The 27,253-nt window shown below is 42.3% G+C and overlaps 2 protein-coding genes across 2 annotated transcripts in view; both read right to left on the bottom strand.

Annotated features, from left to right (window-relative positions):
• Window positions 1–5,915: 5,915 nt before the first annotated feature.
• On the bottom strand, window positions 5,916–22,864 carry LOC132832333 (collagen alpha-6(VI) chain-like). The gene is made up of 6 exons (XM_060850257.1): window positions 22,376–22,864; window positions 20,012–20,111; window positions 17,759–18,427; window positions 14,949–15,057; window positions 14,810–14,862; window positions 5,916–6,803 (listed from the first exon to the last, which is right to left on the bottom strand). The coding sequence occupies exons 1-6, from the start codon at window positions 22,781–22,783 to the stop codon at window positions 6,628–6,630; spliced, it is 1,515 nt and encodes a 504-aa protein (XP_060706240.1). The 5' UTR covers window positions 22,784–22,864; the 3' UTR covers window positions 5,916–6,627.
• Window positions 22,865–22,950: 86 nt separating this feature from the next.
• Window positions 22,951–27,253, bottom strand: part of LOC132832153 (collagen alpha-3(VI) chain-like) — a 118,307-nt gene continuing 114,004 nt past the window's right edge. The window contains exons 26-28 of the mRNA XM_060849902.1: window positions 25,430–25,462; window positions 25,304–25,340; window positions 22,951–22,973 (exon numbers count right to left, since the gene is read on the bottom strand). Of these exons, the coding sequence (XP_060705885.1) occupies window positions 22,951–22,973; window positions 25,304–25,340; window positions 25,430–25,462 (93 nt within the window). The remainder of the gene's footprint in view (window positions 22,974–25,303; window positions 25,341–25,429; window positions 25,463–27,253) is intronic.

Genomic DNA, 27,253 nt, shown 5'->3' with positions numbered 1-27,253 from the left:
TATCCCGATAGTGTGAAAACAAGCCATTCAGCCCAACAAGTCCACACTGACCTTCCAGAGAGCATCCAGCCCAAGCCCATTCCCTCATCCTATTACTCTACATTTACCCCTGACTGATGGACCTAACCAACACATCCCCGAACATTCTGAACAATTTAACGCGGCCAATTCACTCAACCTGAACATCTTTGGATTGAGGGAGGAAATCGGAGCACCTGGAGGAAACCCATGTAGACACGGGGAGAATGTGCAAACTCTACACAGACAGTCGCCCGAGGATGGGGTCAAACCCAGGTCCCCAACACTGTAAGGCAGCAGTGCTAACCACTGAGCCACCATGTTACCCTTTTATATCACATAACAGAGAGTAAAATATAATAATTCAGAACAAAATCAAGAGTCACTTGGACAAGTATGGATAAATTAGGGAAAGTCAGCATAGATTTATTAAAGTTGAAAAGTGTGGTGCTGGAAAAATCCAGCAGGCCAGGCAGCATCCAAGGAGCAGGAGAATCAACGTTTCGGGCATAAGCCCTTCTTCAGGAACTGAATGGCTTGTAACTCCATTTCAGGGGACATTTAAGTTCAAAGGTATATCTGGAATCAGATTTTGTTGACATCAATTATGATTGCTCTTCTTAAGTCCAAGATAACTAAGTATTTCTACTATCCCATGCTGAGGTAGGCCAAAGACTGTTCCCCAAAGGCTTTTTTTTTCAATTTTTGAAATAAATCCATAGCAAAATCCTTTATAATGAAGTCAGCTATAAGAAATATTAACAAGTGATTCAAAATGTAGGCAAATGTCTCTGTTACTCCATCCACACACACAAGCATTCAAGACTTAAGGAAGACAGACAAAAGAGGACATATGTTATAATTTACAGGTCAATTCTCCTGCTCCTCAGATGCTGCCTGACCTGCTGTGCTTTTCCACCACCACACTCTCGACAATTGACCTCCCAGGTCAAGGTCGCAGCATCTAATGGGTTCCCCGATGTCACGTGTAGAAGATGTTGGGGCTACCCTCAGCGTCTATCCTATGATGAGCCAAGGGCATGTCCTCCTCTCCATACATGGTCATGGAAGGGACCTGAGGCATGATCGGGTCTGCTTGCCATCTCTGATACTCCAACCAGCCTTGTTTTCCAATGGAAGTCCAAGCTTGCCCTTGCCTGACTTTGTCTTGTATGGATGCTTTCTCCATGACTTGTCCTGGAAGTTGGACTTGGCTCAAATGTTACCCATTTTTGTTTCAGGCCTAGCCATTCGGGTCCTGGGCGACCTGGCCACACATAATTACTACATTTCTTGTTGCTTCCCCCACTTGAATAGCTTCCTGTACTGCAGTGCCATTGCCAGTTTGCCCATCCATCTCAAAACCTCCGCTCTCACACAATGAGGCTGAGGGAATCTCAAGCATATTAAACACAGAATTAGCCCCAATTACGAGTCACATTCCTGCCTCACCCACAGTCGCAGTCCCTGACAACTGATCAAATCAGAAAATCCTGTCTTCAGATGTGTAACTACCTCCTAGTTTAAAACACTCAGGCAGCTTTCTTCATCCCTAACATGTTGGAGTGTTTATGGATTAAACTCTAGCTCATAAACTCTGTGTCAAGGTTACTCAAACTTCAAATACTCACTGCAGACCGGTTTGCCCTGAATCATAAATGAATCCAGGAGCTGCCCCATGCTGTTGACTAGACACATCACCTGTTCTGCCATAATTACAATGTTAATTAATTATTCCATTACATTACTTATTGGTAAGTTTTTTTTAGCTTAAAAATGTGTTTCTGGAAAAGCGCAGCAGGTCAGGCAGCATCCAAGGAACAGGAGATTCTACGTTTCGGGCATAAGCCCTTCTTTAGGAATGAGGAAAGTGTGTCCAGCAGGCAAAGATAAAAGGTAGGGAGGAGGGACTTGGGGGAGGGGCGTTGGAGATGCGATAGGTGGAAGGAGGTCAAGGTGAGGGTGATAGGCCGGAGTGGGGTGGGGGCGGAGAGGTCAGGAAGAAGATTGCAGATTAGGAAGGCGGTGCTGAGTTCGAGGGATTTGACTGAGACAAGGTGGGGGGAGGGGAAATGAGGAAACTGGAGAAATCTGAGTTCATCCCTTGTGGTTGGAGGGTTCCTAGGCAGAAGATGAGGCGCTCTTCCTCCAACCGTCATGTTGTTATGGTCTGGCGATGGAGGAGTCCAAGGACCTGCATGTCCTTGGTGGAGTGGGAGGGGGAGTTAAAGTGTTGAGCCGTGGGGTGGTTGGGTTGGTTGGTCCGGGTGGCCCAGAGGAGTTATCTGAAGCATTCCGCAAGTAAACGGCCTGTCTCTCCAATACAGAGGAGGCCACATCGGGTGCAGCGGATGCAATAGATGATGTGTGTGGAGGTGCAGGTGAATTTGTGGCGGATATGGAAGGATACCTTGGGGTCTTGGAGAAAAGTAAGGGAGGAGGTGTGGGTGCAAGTTTTGCATTTCTTGCGGTTGCAGGTGAAGGTGCCAGGAGTGGAGGTTGGGTTGGTGGAGGGTGTGGACCTGACGAGGGAGTCATGGAGGGAGTGGTCTTTTCGGAACGCTGATAGGGGAGGGGAGGGAAATATATCCCTGGTGGTGGGGTCCGTTTGGAGGCGGCGTAAATGACGACGGATGATAGGCTGTATATGGAGGTTGGTGGGGTGGTAGGTGAGGACCAGTGAGGTTCTGTCCTGGTGGCGGTTGGAGGGGCGGGGCTCAAGGGCAGAGGAGCGGGAAGTGGAGGAGATGCGGTGGAGGGCATCGTCGATCACGTCTGGGGGTAAACTGCGGTCCTTGAAGAAGGAGGCCATCTGGGCTGTACGGTATTGAAACTGGTCCTCCTGGGAGCAGATGCGGTGGAGATGAAGGAATTGGGAAAATGGGATGGCGTTTTTACAGGGGGCACGGTGGGAGGAGGTGTAGTCTAGGTAGCGGTGGGAGTCAGTCCGTTTATAGTAAATGTATAATAAAATAGTTTTTTTTACTTTACCACTAATTTGTGAGCTGTGTTAAAACTTAAAATAGAATAAACATCAACCACTTACCAGAAACTTACCAAATACATGGCTTCTTTCTATGTTGTGAAGCAAGGAGCAATTTCAATCAGCTGCATCGAATCAATGAAGAGTCTGAGTTTTTGCCAAGCCGACTCCGAGTGTTAGTTACATAGCATGTATGCAAAAGACTGACTTCTTGGTGAAACAGATGTTTCAAGGTTTATATACAACACTAACAATTTACACTGGTCTGGTTCCTGACAGTAATATAGGATTTGCAATCTGTGGTTACTGACGATTGATTTCGCATTACAACTGAATGACTGAACACACTAAACTGACCTCATTGAACTGAGCAGGGAGTGAGTGAAAACAAAGGCTTTTATACAGGAGCTACACATGTTGTGATGCCATGTAACTGCCTCAAAGGCACACTGAGAGTTTGGTCTGGAATGTATAGAATAACATAATACTACCTGTCCTTGACACTGCATACATGGTCATATTCCTGCATAGACTGTATTTTCTCCACTAATATTGACCACTTTGGCTCTGTCTATCAAACGTTGTCATTTCCAGATTCAACATTTCCAATGCTCCCATGTACCATCTATAATACACAGGCAGGAGGCTGGAAGAACACAGCAAACCAGGTAGCATCAGGAGGTGGAGAAGTCGATGTTTTGGGTATAACTCTTCATCAGGACTGGGGATGGGTGTTGGGGGCATTGCAGATAAAAGGGGTGATGGGTCAGGGTGGTGAAGTTGCGATAGGTGAAGACAGGTAGAGGGGAGACCGCACGTAAACTTAGGGAATGGTTCACCGAGCTTTGCAGCCTGGTGTGCAGGGGCTGACCAGACCCCCAGTCACCACCCATTTCAATTCCCCAAACCAGTCTCTTTCCAACATGACCATCCTTAGCCTCCTACATTGCCAAAACAAACCACTGCACCAACTGGAAAAACAACGCCTCATCTTTCCGCCTGGGCAGCGTACGGCCTGGAAGACTCAACACTGAGTTCTCCAATTTCAAATAACCTCCCTACCCATTTCCTGGCTCCCTTCCAAACCCCTCCCCCTCCCTTCCACTGCTCCCTGCCACCAACCAGATTCATTCCTCCGCCTATTCAACCAGTTTGTACCCTCTATCTGTCTTCACATATCCCCACTTCACCACCCTGCTCCTGCCTCCCCTTTATATGCAGCTCCCCCCACAACCCATCCCCAGTCCTGACAAAGGGTTACACCCAAAACGTTGACTTCTCCACCTCCTGATGCTGCCTGGCTTGCTGTTTCTTCCAGCTGCCTGCCTGTGTATTTTGGATTCCACATTTGCAGTTCTTTTGTCTCTACCCATGTTCCACCTGACATAAAACCATATTCTATCCCTCATCAAACTTCATTTTATTATCACCCTTTTCCTTGCTGGAGCACATTGATCATAAGGCTCTAACAACTCAGTTCAATACTCATGGCCTCATACTTAACTCTTTCAATGACCTTGTCCTTCTTGTCTCTGTGACTTGATCTAGAACTCTCCATTCTTTTGACTCTGATGTCTCTTGTATTTCCCACACCTCTGCATTCCTTAGCCACCCCTCCCATGTCTACTGCCCAGCCTAGCCCTTTCTTTAACTCCGATGGTTCTGTAGCAACTTTCTCGTCTCTACACTCTGGAATGCCACCCTTAAAACCCTCCTTAAAACCAACTTCTTTGAATAAATGTTTGATCTTCCTCCCACCATCTCCTTCTTTGTTATAACATCCACTTTGTCCCTATCACACCCTCACATTGTGCCTTGGGAAGTTTATTAGTTTGAAAAAAATAACGTGTTTTCACACATTTATCGTAGGTTTCAGTGTTAGTTTACTCTCAGCTTAATATTGTTTATGGTTTTCAATTGTTAAGACTGATGTTTATAACTGATTTAATACATTTGCTTTGCTTTTATACCCTGTGATAATTCTTACTAATATTTCCCTGAAAGGAGCTACCTGGTTATGGAGGTAGATGTGCTTGAAAGTGACAACCCAAATTAATCCCATCGCCTGAATTGCAGACGGTCCATCATAATAAATGGTTCCTAATGAGTATTTGAGAATACAACTGTGTGCTAGATAAATGTACAGTTTGGTTTTTTTTTTAAAGGATTAATTCATTTAAACATTAAAAGAGAGTGTACACCAAGAATTCAGATACAGAGTTATATAGAGACTTTCTTTCATAGGAATGCAAAGTTGGATCAAAACACTTTGAAATTTCTGGCATGTACCTCCAGCAGACTTCCGCTCGGTGCACCAAATCATATAATGCCCTGTTTGTGGTCAAACTGCCTGAGTTCATTGTAAAACAAAAGTAAAGTATTTGTTGCCATTGTGTCAGATGGATAATTTTATTGACCAGCTATGCAGTACATAGAACAAGCTAAAAATACTCTGAGCATCTGACATAATATTTCTCAATATTTACTTTCATCATCTGATTTGAAGTTGTACATGAAAAATACATTTAATCCAATTAATTTAAAAACATGATTTAAAAATTGGACCTGCAATGGTTTGAAGGAAAATGTTGGGTATTAACTTGTTGATAGATACTGGGAGGGGAGGGGGATCCTTACTGATCCCACAGATCAAAGACCTCCATCTAGTTCAGATTATGAAGGAATAGACTTATGGAGCAGTGCAGATTTGTGAAAATTCCAAACACTGATGCCTATTTTAACATCTTCAAATCAAAGAAGTGCAGATGTTGATCCAAATTCAATGGTATCTCTAAAATACTTCCTCATTTCAAATATAGGATGAGAGAGTCAGGTGCACTCAATAACCCTTGTGTAAACCTATTCAAGTATAATCTTGAGTATATAATTTATCATATGTACCACTGCTTGAGAATTGTGGTTCATGATTTTATTTGTGTGTTAGCCCAAGAACAGGTAGCAATCTATGCCACATGGAACAATGCTGGCAGCAGAGTGATCCTTTTCCTTCTTCAAGAATCTCGTGGAATTATACATACGATTTTAATTTCAAATAATTAAACATTCTCCCCGAGAAGAATTGTATCTAAAGACTTCAAGCAAAATAATATTCAGGAATGCAATGAAAGTTACTGTTCAAGTTCACTTACACAAAAACAATAGTTGAAAATTTCTCTTCAAAGAGTATGCACCAAAACAGTATTAAATTGTATATGTAAAATAGACAGTTAAAGCATTGGAGTTGCTCAATTGTTTTTGTAAAAGGCACCAGCTAAAAAGAGTGGTTTAATTATTCTTGCACAATGCAGAAACTGCATTGTAAATGAGGTCAGTGGGAATACTAATAGTTTCTGACCCAAAATGTCATTTGCTACCATGTCACAAGTTTGTATTTATGAGCATGTCTGCAGATGATTTCAATTAGAAGTCAAGGCACCATGAAAATCAATAGATTGGGCAAACTACGTAACTGTGAAACAGGATCAATATCGACTTTGTTACAATGAAGACATTATTTCTCCAGTGGCAACTCAAACAACAAATTTGAATTATCCTGGTGCGTTGTTTCAATATATTCTACAGTCAGGCACATGCCTTAAGAAACACCAATGCATTTTACAAGGGATTTATGGAACAGATGTTCGACACACTTTTCGGCATTCCTTTCGGGTGTCAAATCGATTCTTGTTTCCTCCACAGCCACCGTACCAGAACCGTCTGCAGTCCTTCTCTTTGTTACTGTAGAACCATTTTATGCTGTAATCGTGACAGTTGCCTTCATCAGGATTCAGTGCACACACATCTGAAAAGAACAGAAAAGGACAATGCTGATCAAACACGAAACACAAACAAATTTGCCACTTCTCAAGAACCCTAAAAATATGTTTTTGCATTAAAATGTTTGTTTACTATTAACATCTGCATATACGTGGCAGCCAATTATTTTAATCCATCTCAATTATCTGAAAAACTCATAGAATCCCACCAGTGCAGAAAGAGACCATCCTGCCTATCGAGACTGTAGCAACCCTCTGAAAGCAATCCACCCAGGCTCAGCACCCCCACCCTTTCTCTATAACACTGTATATCCCATGGTTAATCCCTAACCTGCAAATCCCTGGCAACTATGGGGTAATTTACCATGGTCACCTAACCTGCACACCTTTGTGGCTGTGGGAGGAAACTGGAGCACCCGGAGGACACCCATGCAAACGCAGGGTGAACATACAAAATCCACACAGCCACCCAAGGACAGAATCAAAACTGGGTCCCTGGCACAGTGAGGCAACAGTGCTAACCACTGAGTCAGCTTGCCTTCTATTCTAATTGTACTCGCAGAATTAGTTCACAATGACCTCTTCTTAAATGGGCAGATGGTACTCCTTCAGTGAGTTGGGCACAAGCCAAATTCTTTTCTCATTTAGACTGCTCACCTTGACCGGTTAACCGTAGTGAACATTTCATTGAAATGTGTTAGCTTGCCTGACGTAGGTTTGCTCATTCAAATGCTGGATAAGGAGCACACTGATTGTTAACCTGTCATATCTTTGAGCTTTTGGAGAAGATTTGTAGCTCAGATTGTGGATCAGGTTGTAGGTTTACTTGCTGAGCTGATAAATTTGTCCTCAGGCGTTTTGTCATCAGTGAGCCTCCAGTGAAGCACTGGTGTTCTGTCCTGCTTGCTATTGATCTGTCTTGGTTTCTTGTAGTGAGTGATATTATTTCTGGTTCTGTTTCTGAGAGGTTGGTAAATGAGGTCCAAATCTATGATTTGTTAATGGAGTTCCAGTATGAATGTCAGGCCTCTAGGAATTCCCATGCGTGTCTTTGTTTAGCCTGTCCCAGGATGGATGTGTAGTTTCATTTGAACTGGGATACATGAGCACTAACTAACCACCAAAAGACATGATAACTATCACTGTATTCATACTGGAACTCCATTAACAAACATATCGATTTGGACCCCATTTACCAACCTCTCAAAAACAGAATCAGAAGTGATATCACCCACCACAACAAACCAAGACAGACAAATAGCAAATGGGAAAGAACCCCAATGCTTCACCAGAGGCTCACTGATGATGTTACCCAGCATGGTGACGAAACATCTGAGAACAAATCTACCAGCTCAGTTAGCAAACTTACAACCTGATCCACAACTTGAGTGACAAGTCTTCTCCAAAATCTCAAACATCTATGGGCACAATTTGCTCAAATTAGCCCAAAGGTGGGAAACCAATGCCATCTGACCGAGCGCCACGCACCAACAACTGTACTTGCCACACAAATGCCTCAGGAAACAGGTATTACCATGTTGTGTCAAATACAAAGCACCTCTCAACACCCCAGAAGCCAGGAGGACAGCAGAACAGAATGGCCACAGAATGCTGTGAGAAATTAGATTAGATTAGATTTTCTACAGTGTGGAAACAGACCCTTCAGCCCAACCAGTCCACACCGACCCTCCAAAGAGTAACCCACCCAGACCCATTTCCCTCTGACTAATTCACCTAACACTATGGGGAATTTAACATGGCCAATTCATCTGATCTACACATCTTTGTATTGTGGGAGGAAAGCGGAGCACCCAGAGCAAACCCACACAGACACAGGGAGAATGTACAAATTTCACACAGACAATCACCCGAGGCTGGAATCAAACCTGGAACCCTGCTGGTATGAGGCAGCAGTGCTAACCACTGAGCCACCGTGCCGCCCCACAAATGATAAATAATGCCCACAACTGATCCACAGATACACATGCAAAAGTTTGCGTCAAAAAATTCTGCACACAAACGCAACTGACCATGAATGGGCAGCTATGCTAGAACAAGCCATCAACACTAAACAACTGGGAGAAAGTGAGGACTGCAGATGCTAGAGATCAGGGTCAAGAAAAGCACAGCAGGTCAGGCAGCATCTGAGGAGCAGGAGAATCAAAGTTTCGAACATAAGCTCTCCATCAGGAACCAGGAGCAGAACAAGTCAAAGAAAAGACTAGTTCTGCAAGAAAAACTGGCCAACTCACACACAGCAATAACTCGCACAGTTCAGAGACTTGGATAAAGAACCTGTCTGACCAACCACTCACAGACACGTAAAAAGCCACCCTAGTATGAGGGCTGAACTTCAACTGCAGGGATGTGGATAAAAAGGACTTCCTAGCTGTACTGGAATTCAGTGATCCACTGAAAGACAATGAACTGATGGAAGAAATTCGGCAGGCCATCAGACAGACAGTAGCACCAACATGAAACAGAAAAAAAAGGGAACACCCTCATCACACTGGAAAGGAAAGCTGTGGAAGGACTCAGAAAGACAGAAATATTGTAATCCTACCGTCAGATAAAGGGCGCATGACGGTCATCCTGAACAGGACACAATACATTGAAAAAGCATTACTCGCAGATGGCAAAACATACCAACAGGTGGCGATGGACCTGACTCCACAGTTGGAAAACTGTATTACAACATCCCTGAGGAAACTCCACAAGACAGGTGAAATTAACAAGACAGACTCCCCAAAGAATGAAACCTGAAGGATCCAACACACCCCTTAGACCCATAATATCACTTGCAGCAAACCAACATACAGACTAGCAAAGGAAAAGCAATGCAAACTGAAATACCTAGTAGAAAACTCAACCCACTCCATCCACTCCGCTCAGGAATTCCTTTACAGCATCAAAGACACCAAGGTCGACGATGACAAGGTCATGGTCTCCTTCGGTGTAATATCCCTATTCATATCAATAAACATTATCCTGGCCAAAGAAACGCTGGCCTCACTGCTAGATGAACTGAGGACACCAACACCTGACAGCACCAACTCTATCAGCAAGGTCAGCATCCTCAAATTAGCCAACCTGTGCCTCACAACCCACTTCATCTTCAATGACAAGATCTACAATCAAATCAATGGGACAATATCAGGACTCTTATGCAGAGGTTAGAATGAACAGTCCTTGCCATGATCCAGCCCAAGCTTTGGATCCACTATGTGGATGACATCTTCGTCAGTACGAAATGCAGCAAATTAGAAGAAATCCACAAACACATAAACAATATCCTTATTGGTATAAAATTCACTAAAGAGGAAGAGAACAATAACTGACTCTCCTTCCTAGACATCACAGAAGAATGAAAAGCCAATGGAGAGCTGCAGACCAGTGTCTACAGGAAAGCCACACACACTTACCAGGTACTCAACTACAGGAGCAATCATCCCAACACCCACAAATGGAGCTGCATCAGGACATTACTTAAATAAGCCACAACACACTGCAGTACCCAGAAACTACAAGAAGCCAAGGACAAACACCTGTACAATGTATTCAGGAACAACAGGTACCCGATAAGCACAGTCTGCCGATTCCTGCATAATAGACCTAACAAAATGACACAATACGCCCAGTGACTCTAGCCACCCTGCCATACATTAAAGACATCTCAGAGATGATGACTGGACTACTCCAGCCCCTAGGCATCATGGCATCACTTCACAAACCTAACACCACACTGAAACAGCTCATGATGAATTAAAAAGAGCCCAACAACTGGCAAAATGAACATCATATACAAATTACATTACATTGGACAAATGGGCAGATAGCTAGCCACCAGGATACATGAGCACCAACTAGCCATCAAAAGCCATGACCAACTATCTCTAGTATCCATACACACAGACAAAGAGGGACACCAGTTCGACTGGGACAATACATACATCCTGGGACAGGCTAAACAAAGACACGCACAGGAATTCCTAGAGGCCAGGGATTCAAACCAGAACTCCATGAACAAATATATCGATTGGACACCATTTACCAACCTCTCAGAAACAGAAACAGAAATGATATCACCCACCACATCAAACCGAGACAGATAAATAGCAAATGGGACAGAACACCAACACTTCACCAGAGGCTCACTGATGATGTTACCTAGCATGGTGACGAAATGTCTGAGAACAAATCTACCAGCTCAGTGAGCAAACTTACATCCTGACCTCTCATATCCATAAACAGGAATGCAATGGGCATATATTTAAGAAACGGGCAAGATGTTTAGAGGGAATGTAAGGAAGAGATATTTTTCATTTAGAATGTGACTTGATTGTGGAACTCCACTGCCTGTAAGAATGGAAGAGGTAGAAACTGCAGAACATTTAAGAATTATTTAAATGTGCACTTTTGATGCCAAGGCATACAGAGCTATGGGCTAACTTTTAGAAAACAGGATTAGAATAGTTAGATGTTTGTTTTTGATGAGCACAAGCTCAATGGGCCGAAGGACCTTTTTCTGTGCTATAGACCTCTATGACCCGATGAGTCTATGACCGTGGCCTGGATTTTCTGATGAGGTGACAGTTGTTATGCCAGCATAGTTGGAAGTTGCACCTTGGAAAATTGTGGGAATCCCCATTGTAGCAGACTTCTGAAGAGTTGCCTTCGCAATTGAATATCCCACTGGACAATTCTTTGGAACACTTCATTTTAATTGGAGAACATGGAGTGTTCCAATGGAATTAAATAGTTACTCAGGAAAGGTTAAATTATTAAAACCATAGTCTAACTCCCGAGTAACTATACAACTGACCCCATACTTAACCCTAAGCACACCTCCCTCTCCAGACCCTGATCTGATATCTCCTTTCTCCCCTGGGAGCAAAATCCTCTACCCATCCTGATGAACCCCTTTCCCAGCTCTGAAATCATTTCCCCTTTTCCCCGCTGCAGATCGAAACTGTCTTGATCATAGGTCTGGACCACCTTCCTCCACTCCTTCTATACTGCACCGGCCTGTCCCCTTCTCCCTTTCCAGACCTGAACAATTTTCCCTGGCCACCAGACATGATCCGACTGGAAGCTGACACTTGCTTTTCCCTATCCCCGCCAGACCTGATATCTCCCACCCACACCAACCTATTGTAAACACTGCATCACATACCTGGCCTGCTTTTCACCTTGGCACCCTATCCATTTGGCATCCTACCCAACTAGCACCCTATCCCTTTCCCCTTTTACGCTGTATTCTACTTGGCACCCTTGTCCCTCATGCACTTGACATCAACTGAGCTGATTCCCTACCCATACTCCATGTAGCACCTTACCCACCTACCCTCTGGCACACTAACCTCACACGTACCTTTTGACAGCAGCTACCTGTGATTGTAGATCTATAAATTTCAGAATAGGGCAGGCACCTGCTGTGTAAATGGGCCATGTTTTGTCTCTCCCCCTGACAATTCTGCACTATGAGAAACTTATCAGAATGGGAATGTGTCTCTGTATTTATGCAGGAGCCCTGATTGGAATCTCCTGCTTGAAATTAGGAACGCTCTCCTTCCATTGAAAACAGACAGGGGTAAGGGTCAACCTGAAGTGGCAGGTGCCTGTTAGGCAATCCTGCCCTAGATTTTTCCTATAGCATCTCTTCAACAAATTTGCAAACATTTGCCTGCACAGCATGGTGGCCAATGCTGGATCTCAATGGCATCCTAATATTCTAATGTGATGGACTGCAAGTGGAAAGTGCCATGCATAACAGGATAAAGAAATTCCATATTAAATGCAACATATAATTTGCACAAATGATCATGACAAGTTGTAATTGATTTTCCACTGTTCCATTGCAGCAAGCTGGCTTCTACTTAATTGTGTACTTCAGATCAAAAAAGAAATTTTAGATCAAAACTGACTCAAAAATATAGTAACAGGACTTTTCTTAAGGAAGCCAAACTCAAGTTATTTGCACTTAGGGATATTCGATGTCAAGTGCTTGAGTGGTGTGAAATTGCTTTTTCCTTCGCAGTCTTTGAGTTCTTGGACACTTTATAAGTTCATGCAGAAACCTTTGTTTTCAAAGGAAATGGAATATAAAACTGGAAAGATTTTGTTAAAACTAAACAAGGCATTGGGTAGACTTGAAAAGTGTGGTGCTGGAAAAGCGCAGCAGGCCAGGCAGCATCCGAGGAGCAGGAGAATTGACGTTTCGGGCATAAACCCTTCTTCAGGAATTCCTGAAGAAGGGCTTATGCCCGAAATGTCGATTCTCCTGCTCCTCAGATGCTGCCTGGCCTGCTGCACTTTTCCAGCACTATACTTTTCTACTCTGGTCTCCAGCATCTGCAGTCCTCACTTTCTCCAAGGCACTGGGTAGACTACAGTTGGAATATTGTGAAGAGTTTTGGGCCTCTTATTTAGTGAAAGATATACTGATTGCATAAATTAAGAATATTCAAGGTTAATCAGTAAGAAAATCAAGGATTATGGTGAAAAGGCAGGAAAGTGGAGTTCAGGATAATCAGATCTGCCATGATCTCATTGAATGGCAGAGCAGACTCAATGGGCTGAATGGCCTACATCTGTTCCTACATTTTTTGTCATATGGTCTTAATACTTTGATGGTCTCACTCAAAATACTACAACAAAGTCAAAGCTTGGCACAAACCCCTAGGCAAAATGAATACAAATACATTGCGTTCTCTCAACTCCCAGACCGTGACCTACAGCTTATGACATGCCCTAACATGGGTGACCAAGACTACTGTCCTACAAGCAACACTCTGAGATACTGAGGGCCCTGATTGCTGAGCTCTGTAATTGCATAGTCTAAAATTATATCATTGATCAATGGAAACTATGTCTCAGTAAATTATGTTCTCATCTTTGAATCAGAACGTTACAAGTTGAACACAAAAATCAAAGTTGACATTTCAATACAATACTAGAAGTGTTTTGCAATGTTGGAAATCTTACCCTTCAGATATCATGTTAAACCAAGTGTCTGTCTGACTTTCTCAGATTGACATAAAAGAAGAAGAGGATAGTTCTCCCCAGTGCTCTTGCTAATATTTAGCTCCTAACCGTAACACCACACAAAAAAACAGATTATCTGATCATTATCCCAGAGTTGCTGCAGAGTTTGCTATCAACAGATAGGCTGCATCATTTCCAACCTTGCAATGATGACTGCATTTCACTAAGTGCTTTGAAATGCTTGGTGGTCGTGAAAGGCAATATGTCTTTTTCTTTTAGTTGGACACAATCAAAATAAAAAAAAACTTTTCATGCCATTTGCAGGGATCCAGTAAAGACTGGCAGCATCGTCTGGGAAAATGTCAGAGAGCGTACAAAAGTTGCTGCCATGGGATTTGCTAACAGTGGGAATGTTGTTACTCAACTGCCTGCTGATGAAGGCAGGATGGAGGACAAATTACGATATTGAAGTAGTCAATTCAGGGCCATTTACTGCCTCTGTGGACTTCTTGCCCATATTGAGCAGACCACTATTGGGGATACCACCTGGTTAAACTAACAGTCTTCCTGGGAGTGCTAGGAGGATTGTACTCCTTTATGGGTATTGTGGCCAACATTAATTCACCACCACCACACCCACCCCACCCAAACCACCCCTTACTTCCCGCCCAATCTCCCTTCATCCCAGCAGGAATGACCACTTCCATGATTAAGCCACTATCATGAACTACCTCTGAATCCTTGATCCATAACCACCGTGTCTCCATCATCACTTAACTTCCTTGGAGATGGCCATTTGTTAGGAGACTCCTTCCATATTACAGCTTCAAGAAGGCACACACCCCTCCCCCACTGATTCATGGTATCACTGCTGAAGGCTAGCAACTCTTGAAAATGGGCTATCATACTTAATTGGAATGATGGCCCAAACTGCCTCCCTATTTGGGTCTTGTCACTGCCCATTGTGGGTTCACCTCCTGGTTTCAGCTCTAGTGGCATAAGTTCTGATGCCTGCACAAAACTGAAGTCAATAATTCCCTTTACCTACCGGCATTGTTAGTGTAACTCTGAGGTTGTTCGATATCATCTTGAACAACCATCCTGAAAGGAAAAGGACAAGTTTTAACAATGAGAATAGTCTGTTATTACAATCTTAACAATAGATAGAAGTTATCTCCAAAGCATACAGTTGTAAATAATTGGACGGTGTTTTCTCTGCTTCTTTTACTGTCTCCTGAGATTCTGTTCCTCTGCATTTCTTTGCTAAATCTGGAGGGGGGTAGCTGTTGATTCCAGCTGCAAAATAAAGAAGAAGAAGAACTCTTTTAATTGGAGGAAAGTTTCTTGGTTAAAACATCTATTAGGGAGTTTAAAACTGTAAAAATAGCTTGGAGAGACAAAATAACTTTTGGAGATTCATATTTGCTTCTGGGACACATTTGAGGGAGGTGAGGTGTCAGGTTGGAGAGGCAAGGTGCCTTTGGGACTGTTATATTTACCATGAATGTGGATAACCTCATTTGAACTGTTCCACTTGCGAGAAACATGAAAAAAACATAATCTCAAAATGGCTATCAATATAGCCACCAAATTGGCTGTCAGGAGAACAGAGCTAAAAATGTGTTGCTGGAAAAGCGCAGCAGGTCAGGCAGCATCCAAGGAGCTGGAGAATCGACGTTTTGGGCATGAGCCCTTCTTCAGGAACCTCCTGTCAGGAGAACAATCAAGTTGGGTGTCAAGCTAGGTGTCAAGAGGACTTTCAAGTTGCTGTCTAATGGAGCTGTCAAACTTTCAAGGTATTCAAAAACCTGGCCCTTTAAACATTTGATAACTGTCTTCAGTCTTAAACAATATAAATACTTGCTATTCCACATCTCTGCTGATATATAAACCTGATGGTTATAATCATAGGATTGACATTGGTTTCATAACCATTCGTTATCACAGTGAGACACCAGTAAATTCACAGCTCAATTGACAACTTCAAGTATTTATAAATTCTTTTAAGTTGTGTTGTGAATTCCAATGCTTGTTTATGAGAAAATTAATTAGTAATTTATTTTAATCACAAATTTTATTTGAAATAGCGAATACATCAATAGACACTTAAGAACTTTGATTAATTTCAACATAGTGTTGATATTAGTGCTCTTACATGCCAACTTACCTATTACAGGGGAACCTCGATATCCAAATACCAATTATCTGAAAATCAGATTATCTGCAGGAGATCTCAAGATCCCGGTAGAAACATTACATCAAAGACCTGTTTCCAACAGTGATCGAGTCTTTTGTTTACAGTGATTCAACAGGCACTGTCTCCAAATGACTGACCGTCCGCCCTCTCTCTCTCCCCACACCTTCCCTGGAGTTTGACAGAGGGGTGTACCCTAAACCCCACCCCCCCTTCCCCAGATCATCTGACCAACATTGTTCTGTACAGGGCAGAGGTGGAACCTGTCAAAAAATTGCAGTAAAAAGTTGTGTGTGTGGCTGTGTATGTGAGTGCTATTTGGAGACTTAACCCACAAAGCTAACTACAGCAGCAGCAGTCTTATTGTTGGTGTCCAGTCTAGATGCCCTGGAGAGGGGCCGGGGGTGGATGAAGGTGGGGTGGCGGTGGACTTTGTTGGGGGTGGGGGCTCCCACGCTTTGTGCTGGGGGGCGGGGGTGGTGTTGGATCTGGTTGGGGGTGGGCAGGAGGCAGGTTTGGACCGGGTCGGGGGCGGGGTTGGACCGTGTTGTGGGGGTGGGGTGGTTTTGGATGGGGTTGTTCCAGTTTGGAGGGTGGGAGGGGCGGGTTTGGACCATGTTGGGGGGGAGCGGGAGATGGGGGTTAGGGGCGGGGTTGGACGGGGTTCTGGGGGCGAGGAAGAGGGCGGTGTTGGGGGCAGGGTGTCGTGCAATGTGTGTTGCTGCTAGTCTCCTGAACTGGGAGCAGACTTTAAAACTCTGAGCCCCAATGGAAAGGCTTTAATCGAATTCCGAAGAATCGATTATCCAAACGAATAGTGCCCACTCATCTCATTCGGATAATCGAGTTTCCACTGTGTAGGCAATCTCAACATAGTGTTGAGGACTATCCATTGCCTATACAATAATAGGTAAGTCGACATGTAAGGGCAAAGGCTGATTGGTTGAGGTCATGTGTTGATGGATGTTGGCATAGATGTTATGAATGACAATGGGGATTGCAAGAAATTGGTAGGCCTATATGGAAGGTATGAAGGGTTGTGGGAAGACTGGAAGTGATTGGATTGCCATCAAGAGTATGATAAACCATGGGTTGTGAGTGGATTGAGAGTTGACACAATTGGCGTGGCTGGGATAGTGTGTAAATGGGGTTGAGTGTTTGTGATTGATGACAGCTGAAGTGTTTCATTTACATTTTTCTTCTCATTACGTCCACAATGTGCTGGGGCACTTAGGTTGGCCTCACACCCCAGGACCTTCCAGGATCCGGTAACCTCCAAACTTCCTGGACTCCATGTTTACCTGTTCCCATCCACCGCCAACCCACCCCACACCAAAAAAATGCAAATTCAAAGTTCTGAGGGGCTTTTACTCATGGAGGTGAAAATTTTCCTAATTCTGCAAGCCTGATTTTTGAGTGAAAATTCAGGTGCCAATATCGTTCTGGTAAAGTTGTGTCGCACTCTGACCGGCGCTAAAATATCCTTCCTAACGCGTGGTGCCCAGAACTGCTTGCATTGCTCTTATATGGTTTACAGTTGGAAAGTGTGGCACTGGAAAAGCACAGCAGGTCAAGCAGCATCCGAAGGGCAGGAGAGTCGACATTTTGTGCAAAGGCCCTTCATCAGGAAGCCCAAAACGTAGACTCTCCTGCCCCTCGGATGCTGCCTGACCTGCTGTGCTTTTCCAGCACCACACTTCTTGCCTCTGACTCTTCAGCACCTGCAGTCCTCACTTTCTTCTGTATGATTTAATCAAGGATTGTGACAAAATAATGAAATAAAAGGGTTGTAATTGCACTTACTTGGTAGGTTTTTTAGAAAAGCCACTGCAAACCTTTGTGCATATTCGATTTCAGCCTCCAGACCCTTATCCAGATGAACCAAATGCTGATCAAAAGGAAAACTGACAAACTCTTCCAGGACTGTGACATTAGATATGTCCCCTACAGCCAGTGCAAACAGTGTGAAACCTTTACACTTTGCTTCTTGTGATATCTCCAGTAATTTGTTCTCATCAATAATTGTTTCCTCTGAAAATATTGTGAAGATAACTTTGTAAGTTTGTGGATTTGAGAGGTTGGAGAAGAAATTCTTCAAGCTCCATGTAATACTGCTGGCAATGCCAGTGGTGCCCTCGAGCTCACTGAATGGTTCTTGGATGTGTCTCTTCTTCAAGGTTTTCGTGGCATAATCCAGAACTCCAAACTCTAGGTTTAATGGATCTTTCCCATATCTCGGAGTGTAACTTGATGGGTGTTGTACCAGACCCATCCGGGGATGAAGACCAGAGGCTTGAGATTCTGGAGTGCTCAGAAATGTGTCAATCATTGTGGTCAAGAAAGTCTGAATTATTTCGGACTGTGTTGATTCCATCTGCTGCAAGTCATCAACAATGAAAGTCATGTCCAAGTTCACTGGGAGAGGGACTGGCTGACCACCTCTGATACACAAGTCATTTGGTTCACACTGATCTGCAAAGAAAAACAATTCTTCATTTCATTACTTCTCCTCGATGAAGTCACTTAAACATTACAACTGCTTTAGCTTATTGTGAACAAATGTAACTCCAAATCCCTGGGTGAAGTAGACTAAAACTCCATGAGGCAGTTTCACTCTACAGTCAAACTGGGGACTAAAACTAGATTTAATTTTTTTCTTTGTGTTGGTGCAGTATTACGGTAATATTATGGATGCATATTTTAATTCTGGATGCACTTTAACTGAGATGGCAGCAAAGTAGGAGATTCCAGCCAGCGCTCTGTCTGTTCCTTGTTTTAATCATTTTCTTTCTTTTTCTCCCTTGTGATTTTTTTATCCTCTCTGCCTTTTTCTTCTCTTCTCAGCAGCCTGGAGCAGAACAGGGACAGCAGCTGGTGGCCTGGAGTGGCCAATGGGCCTAAAGCAGAGGACGGACAGCCAGTGGGCTCAGAGTGGAGCAAGGCCAGCAGCAAGTGGGCCCGAAGTGAACCGGGGGCAGCCAGTGGGCCTGCAGCAAAGATGGTGACTGGTTGGGAACTCCTGGGAGCCCAGTCAGACAACATCGAAGCCCTGATAGAAAGGCTTTAATGTCCATATCTTTAGCTTTAATTCTTATTTTCCGAACTTATACAATGTATATCCGGAATGTAGTCCAACTTTGTTCTTTATTTTCTCTGCTTTTTTTTTGCACCTATGATTGTAGCAAGGTACTTTGTACCTAAGATGGTGCTGTGTGTTGGTCATGATTTGGAGATGCCGGTGTTGGACTGGGGTGTACAAAGTTAAAAATCACACAACACCAGGTTATAGTCCAACTGGTTTACTTGGAAGCACACTAGCTTTTGGAGCGTCTCTCTTTCATCAGGTGATAGTGGAGGATTCGATCCGAAAACACAGAATTCATAGCAAAAATTTACAGTGTGATGTAACTGAAATTACACATTGAAAAATACCTTGATTGTCTGATGAGTCTTTCATCTGTTTGAATACCATGATTGTTTCACTTCTTTCATGTGTAAATCACAAAACCGTATTTTAAAATTTGCATTCTTAGGTTAGCTGTGACAATGGGTGATAGCTAGACAATATGTTGCTACGTTCCTATGCTTTTGACTTTGAAGTCATAAAGCAATTTTGCAATGATCATTAGAAAGGTACAGAAAGGTACCTGGCAAAGCTGCACATCCAGAATTTCTGCATTAGGCTTCGGATTTTTAGACCTGAGGAAAGGAGATGTGTGCACGTATCGAGGGAAGTAAACACCAGAAGGTGACCAACCACATGTGGAAATGCATTTCCACAAGTTGATATTGATGTAGGAGAGGGAAGAAATATCATAGGATAAGGAGGAAAAAGAGGACTCCTTCACTGGATTAGGAAAGAAAACAAATGATGTGCAGGGTGAACCAGCTGAGTGAAGGAGAGGAATAAACTCAACATTTATATTGGGTTGCAGGGAATAAGCCCTCACCATTGCTCTGCACATTTTTATTTGTAAATGTAGTCCAGGTTTGTATTCAATTTTTTCAAACAATTGACAGCATTACTGAATCTACAAGTCTATTTTAAAGTCATACCAAAGCACAATGTGCACCAGAGGAACCTGTTTAATATTTCTTCGGAGGCTTGTTGCTGACTTGGTAGTATGATTACTTCAGGTCTGTCTTCACTATTGACCTTGGTAAATAAGTTGAAAGAAATTCAAAATTCAGAAACACAAATCTGCAAACATTAGTAGTTTGAAGCAGCATCAATTTTATGTCTTCCATTAGAGAAATAACAGGTGAATATAAGCAGATGGTAAAGTATCACAGATGCCATGATGCATTGATGATATCATAAGCATGCTTCTTATAGGCATACTTACAGATGGACAATGAGGTTTAATACAAAGCAGAGCAGAATTTAACAATGGGATTTTACCCCATCATCAAAGAATTCAGCAAAAGATACATCTTCCATTGCAAACTGCATATTAATTGTTTACATGCAAACATATGAACATGGAAACAGAGTAGACCACTTGGACAACAGAGTAGACCACTTGGCCCTTCAATAATGTCATGATTAATCAGATTTTAACTTCAACTCTGCATTCCTGTATATTGCTGATAATCTTTAATGCTTTGAGGAGAAGGAAACCTGTGCCATAGAACTGTTGGCCAATCTAATTGACCTCAAGCTCTGTAATCCCACCATACTAGTGAGAGTGGTGGTCATTACTGGCACAACACAAAGTTTCAATAATCCTCCTCTTGCAAGCAATAAAAGTGCTATGTAACTGTCATGTGGTTGATTGGATGACACAAGAGCTGTAAGGAAATAGCCTATATGCACAGCATGAGGAGGATAATGTCTTTAAAACTGAGAGACAGGCCTTTTTTCAGGGAAAACATGCAGGTGCCAATGAGTGAAAGGTTAACTGACTATCTGTAGATGTGATACACTGAAGACTGAACAATTTCAAGGATTGATCATGAAGGCTGCTTGTGTGGAAAGGAGTATCAGAGAATGTATCAGAGCAATAGTTAGCTATCTCAGGAACTGGAGTTGTCTGATCATCAGATGGAGGTTAAGGTGGAATGGATGATCACCTGTTTTGGTCTGATCCTGGGATAAATCCACATAAATCAGTACATTTGTGATTCTAAGAGTTATACAGGTGAGCCTGCGATGTATTACAATTATTGCAGAATTTTGTTGTCTATCTTGTTTCCATAAAGAATAGTTGGCATATTCCACTCTGGGGACTGCCTTGGCTTGTTGACATTCAGAGGCCAACCTAGGCCTAACACCAACTCCCAATTGCGTAACATTGAGAACTGGTCAGTTGCAGTCTTGGCAACATCAGGATGGGCATTTAGTTAGTTATCTGTCCCATAACCCACCTAAAAATCTACTAGCAGGGACCTGTTAATTCTCTTTTTATTTGTAATATTTTTCACCTTAGATTGTTGTGTAACAGTTTCAAATGCAGATATTTCTAGATAGGATTCAACTCATTGATGAACTGTGAAAACGTAGTAAACTAGTACATTCTAAACAAAATGTACTTAAATCTTCATATAAGATGAATAAAAATTTACTCTATGGATTGAACATTAGATTTGCAATAGGTAGAGATAGTGATGATAGAAAACAACTCCACTTCCTGACAAAATGAACCTGTGATACTTCATAAAGACCATTTTAATTATGACGACACAAAATCTTGCTGGTAGATAAATCATAGGAAGGGAAAACTTTCCTTCCAAGACCGTAGGTACACGATTTAGATCAGTCAGAATGGTAAATACATTTTAATTTGAGAAGATGTAGGGTAGTCACAGAGAAAATGAAGTAAAAATCAAATGTTCAAATGGAGTACAGCCAGCTTTTTTGAGTAGAAAAGGGATCCTGTCCAGTTGGATTGAAATCAGAGTTTCCCAGATAATACAGTACTTGATCAGTCAGAGGCATTCATGAAGGGAGTAGTTTGAATATGAATAAATTTTGAGTTCATAATTCTGAAACAAGCGGATTCAGTAAAATAAAAGGAAATACTAAAGAGAATAAAGGATATGGTAACAGATTGTCAGGTGACCAAAAGACAACTCAAAGTCATTTATAGGCATGTAAATAGAAAGTGTTATTATCAGCACTATTATCTGTTACCTTATATGGGTAAGCCCTTCCATTTACAAATAAAAGTCGTGAGGATGTGATACGAGATTAAAACTAATTAATATTGACAACAGAATAAAAAGCATTTTAGATAAAGTAATAAAATACTTAGATAGTGCAGTGATGAAATCCCTTGCATCTCAGACACACTTGGGACTATTACACACCTTATCTCAAGACATTAAAAGATTGTCCCCTGTACAGTCCTCTGAACATTTAAGTTAATTCACATTCTACTCATTAACTTGGAATGAAATATGGAATGAGCATTTTCTTACCTTAAAAGCTCGTTCTATTTCTGGGATGTCTTTTAAAGAAATGACAACCGGAATGATATCTAAAGCATTGAATTTTGAAGCAGCAGTAGCAATGGCATTGGTGTCTTTCGAGTCTCCATTTGTGAGAAACACAGCTATTTTCCTCACAAGGATCCCATTACGAACTCGTTTAAAAGTATGTCTTGCAACAAACTGCATTCCAACGCCAATATTCCGTTTTCTTGTTGATCGCTCATGTGCTAGTTCTTCTACTCCTTCGATTAGTAACTGCTTCTTCTTAAAGTCTGAAAACCGGATGAAAGGCCTTGCTATATTACTGTATGTAAGAACTGCCACCCGGGCCCCAGAGGGACAGTTGCTTTCAGCGATGTTAATATTCTGCAGCAGTTTAAGTACAATTCCCTTCATCCTTTCAAATACGGACAGTGTGACATCTGAGGACGTGTCCAGAGCAAAAGCCAATTCAGTGGGGTAGACAGGGCACTCTTCTTTTCCTGGAACAATACAAAAGCTGTTAATAATTAACAATGTCATTTATGTAACCAATTGTCTAAATTACTGCCGTAATATTGGAGTTACTTACTATGCAAACAGCAAGCTGTAATAAAGAAAAGAAATAGAGAAAATTAATGATTTTCTCTATTACACAACAATCTAATAATAATGAGGGTTCATTATTGATCCAAGTTCCATCATTATTAATCTATTTGAATGCAAATTCAAATAATTTTTCATGTTTTATGACTTTGTATATTTTCACCTTATATTGTGTGTTTGTACAAGAAGCTGATGTGCTGGTTGATAATTAAACTTACAAATGTGACAAGTTAAATGCATCACAGGGTAGACTTTTCCCTTCCCTGGAAGTGGTGAGAGAAGTGGTCAGACGGGGAAATAAATGGACAGGTTGGCCCCAGTGAGGTACACATCTACTTTTCGCCAATTAACATTGGGCACAGAAGGTCCAGTGATCTGTTTCTTAGCTACTAACAATTAAGGCCCTTGTAATGAAATAATGGCCAGAAGGGCCTCAACTCACCAGTTCCCTAATTGCTTACCTTCCTGCCGGTTTGAATTCCCAACCAGATAAACAAGGAGACCTCGTGACAGGTTTGTTAGGGGTAGGGGTGGGGGTAGGGATGGGAATTCCATTTGATCCAATCTGGGGGCAATCAAAGGCATTGATAAGAACAAAAGGGTAGCCTCTGAAAGCTACTCCTTTTGCCTTGCATTTGACATCATAACTGTCATCTCTTTGCATCCCCCACATCATGAGAAATAAAAGAAAATGATTTACATTCTCAACAGTGAGTCATGAGCCCACATACACATCCTGTGACATCAGGGTGGAATTTGAAAAGGCAGAGGGAAAATCTGAATTGATCCCCTTGTTTAATTTTCATGACAACAAGAGGTTTGGAAGCACGTGGTAACACCACCAGGTCAGTCAATTCATAAGGCTGCTGAGGGGTCAAGGGTCTTTCAGCTGGCAAGCTTTTTTAAAATTCATTTGTAGGACCTGGGCGTCACTGGCTGGCCAACATTGACAGCCCATCCCTATTGAGGGGGTGGCGGTAAGCTGCCTTCTTGAATCGCTGCAGTCCACTTGCTGTGGGTTGACCCATAATGCCAGTAGGGAGGGAATTCCAGAGTTGTGACCCAACAAATATGAAGGAATGGCAATATATTTCTAAGTCAGGGTGGTGAGTGGCTTGGAGGGGAACTTGCAGGTGGTAGTGTTCCCAAGTACCTGCTGCCATTGGCCTTTGAGTTGGAAGTGACCATGGGTTGGAAGGTGCTGTCTAAGGATCTTTGAAGTTTGAAATGTCTTCCCCTAATTCTAACCCTGTTCAAATAAACAATCATTTAAAACCAAGTGAGAAAAAAATAAGCCATTGAAACCTCAGAAACGTGTCAAGTAAACAAAGCTATCATTACCCTTCAAGTTGTGCCAACATTGCCCATTGTTCATTAGTCAGTTTTGGAGCTCAGCAAAACCTTCATAATGAGGCCATCTGGCAACTGTGTCAATCAGAGCAATTGAACAGAATTTACATATTTGATTTTCTAGATGGCCTCTTCATTGTTTGCTTGGCTAAACTCCAAGAATGGCTAATGAACTCAGTTTTCCTACAGGTATTTTAATAATGTGTAAAGGGGAATGCTAGATTTGTTTAATTGACAGCTTTATGACTTAAGTTATTTATTCATTGTTGTGGATTTTCATGGTCTGCTTCTTTATTTAGACATGATTAAAGAAAATAAAAGTGTTAAAGCTTTACTGTTTGACACTCTGAATTACTGTGGTTGATTCCAGTTATTATCTTGTAAGGTTTCTTTGGTCAGAGGAGATTTTGAAAACCTTTCTGCTTATTGTGTCAGCATTTCTAAGAGTTGCTTGAACTTAACAAGATGTCATCGATCTTGCGCATACTTGATACAGAAAGGAGCAGGAACGGAGAATTCATGGGAGAATTCATGGGAAGCATGTTACCATGGCGATAACAGAAGATATTGAAGGACATTGAGGTGTTAAGGGAAAATAAGGAATGGCAAGGAGATAGGGTTGGGAGAGGAGTAAAGACTTGGAACTTTAATCATGTACAGGATTGCGATAATGTCTCAGCAAAACTAGACAAGCCATCTAACTAGCCTTCAGTCTCACCGCACTTCCATATCCACTCCCACCTTGGGCCTGCTTCAGGAGATGTTGTTCCTGACTGTAGCCCACACCCAACTCCTGAAGATAAAAATCTCATGTGAGTTACCAATCTTCAGACGTCAGGAATACAATGTCAGGAATAGCCGGCTGGTGGTTCTAAACTCTAAAGGGAACATGCAACTCAACCCATTGCTTGACTCGCAAGCTCCTGTTTAAACAACGGCGACTGGTCTACCATGGTTGTAAGTGTTAAAGGACATACTTACGACAGTTAGCTCTCACAGTTGATATGATGTTACATGGCTGGAATAAAAACATACAATTTAAAACATTATGTAAAATATATGAATTAATTTAAGCTTCAATATCAATTATGCATACAGATCACGTACTGTGAATGAAAGGCCCTGTCGTCCTCTGGGACCCTAGAATGATAAAAAATAAATAGCTTTAGAATAAAATAAAGCATCTTCAATAATGTTACAGAAGCTTATAACTGAAAAGAATGAATGACAAAGAAGCAGTATCCAGTAACAATGGCAAAATATTGTAGACATTTCTCAATGTCCAAAGTGCTCAGTTAGGAACAAATGAACAGTATAGGAGGACATGAGAAAGCCAACACCAAGCATACCTAAAAATGAAATGTCAACCAGATGAAATCACTAAATAAAACTACTTATGTGCCAAGCAACATAAACAAGTGATAGAAAGAGCTAAGTGATTCCACAACTAACAGATCAGATCTAAGCTCTGCAGTCCAGCCACATCCAGTTGTGAATAATGATGGACAACTAAACAACTGAAAGGGAAGGGGAGGATCCACAAATATGTCCATGCTCAATGGACTAGTGTAAAAGATAATGCTGAAACAGTTGTGACTATCTCCAGCCAGGAGTGCTGGGATATTCCATCACGCCCTCCACCAAAGTTTTGACTTCCCAAAGCGTGTCCACCATCTAAAAGGCACAGTCAGGTAGTGATGGAATACTCTCCACTTGCTTGCATTGGTGCGGCTCCTACAAGACTCAAGAAACTTGACAACATTCAGAAGATTGCAGCTTGCTTGATCGGCTCCATATCACCAATCATTCTGTTCCTCCATCACTGATGCTCAGTTGCAGCAGTATGTATTATCCACAAGATGTACCACAGAAACTGACCAGAGCTCATTAGGGAGGACCTTCCAAACTCATAATTGTTACCATCTAGAAGAACAAAGGCAATAGAAACGTGGATTGATAGAATTCCTTCAATGTGGAAGCAGGCCATTCAGCCCATCAAGTTCACACCGACCCTCTGAAGACCCAGACCCAACCCCCTACTCTATCTTTATAACCCTGCTATTCCATTTGGTCTGCACATACCTGGACATTGTGGGCAATTTAGCATGGCCAATCCATCAATGAAAATACTTTCATCTGTAAGTACCCACCAAAGCAGTATCTTGACTTGTGACTTCGAAATATATTGTCGTTCCTTTATTATCATTGGGTCAAAATCCTGGAACTCCCTCCCTAATGGCATTGTGGGTCTACTTGCAGCACATGGACTGCAGGAATTCAAGGAGGCAGCTCACCACCACCTTCTCAAAGGAAACTAGGGATAGGCAATAAATGCTGGCCAGCCAGCACATTCCCCACGGCTAACCCACCTACCCTGCACATCCCTGAACACAATGGGCAATTTAGCATGGCCAATCCATCTACCCTGCACATCTTTGGAGTGTGGGAGGAAACTAGAGCACCTAGAGGAAACCCACACGGTCACAGTGAGAATGAGCAAAATCCACACAGTCAAATTTCACACAAGATTGGAATCAAACCCAGCACCCTGGTGCTATGAAGCATTAATGTTAGCTACTGAGCCATCATGCCACCCTGTGTGAATAAAAAAAATCAATGATATACAATAAGTAAATGTTACCCACATGAGTGATTCCAAAGAAGAACTTCAAAACTTAAAAGATGCAAGTCATTCGTATATTCTCGATCAGTAGTGGAATCAAGAGTATTGGGCTAAGGACAGGAAAATGGACATAAGGAGTGTTGGATCAGCCATTAACCTATTAAATGGCAGAGCAGGTTTGAGGGGCTGAAGGGCCTACCCATGGTCCTATTCATTATGATCTTATAACTGCATAACCACTGCATTAGACATGATTGAACTTTATGAAAGTGAAGCAGATAAGTAACATAGAGTCATAGAGATGTACA

The sequence above is a fragment of the Hemiscyllium ocellatum genome, chromosome 34, assembly GCF_020745735.1.
Source record: "Hemiscyllium ocellatum isolate sHemOce1 chromosome 34, sHemOce1.pat.X.cur, whole genome shotgun sequence".
Taxonomy (NCBI): domain Eukaryota; kingdom Metazoa; phylum Chordata; class Chondrichthyes; order Orectolobiformes; family Hemiscylliidae; genus Hemiscyllium; species Hemiscyllium ocellatum.
The sequence above is the reverse complement of the archived record's forward strand: the minus strand, read 5'-3'. Positions and strand labels throughout refer to the sequence as shown.

What these genes read in the sequence shown, in the direction of transcription:
- LOC132832333 (XM_060850257.1), bottom strand. Translation starts at nt 22,783, where the DNA reads ATGAAGGGAATTGTACTTAAACTGCTGCAGAATATTAACATCGCTGAA. An exon ending in CTGGTGCACATTGTGCTTTG is followed by an intron (nt 18,428 to 20,011) that starts GTATGACTTTAA and finishes TTTTCTTTGCAG; the next exon opens with ATCAGTGTGAACCAAATGAC. An exon ending in GAGTTACACTAACAATGCCG is followed by an intron (nt 6,804 to 14,809) that starts GTAGGTAAAGGG and finishes TGTTCTTTTCAG; the next exon opens with ATGTGTGTGCACTGAATCCT.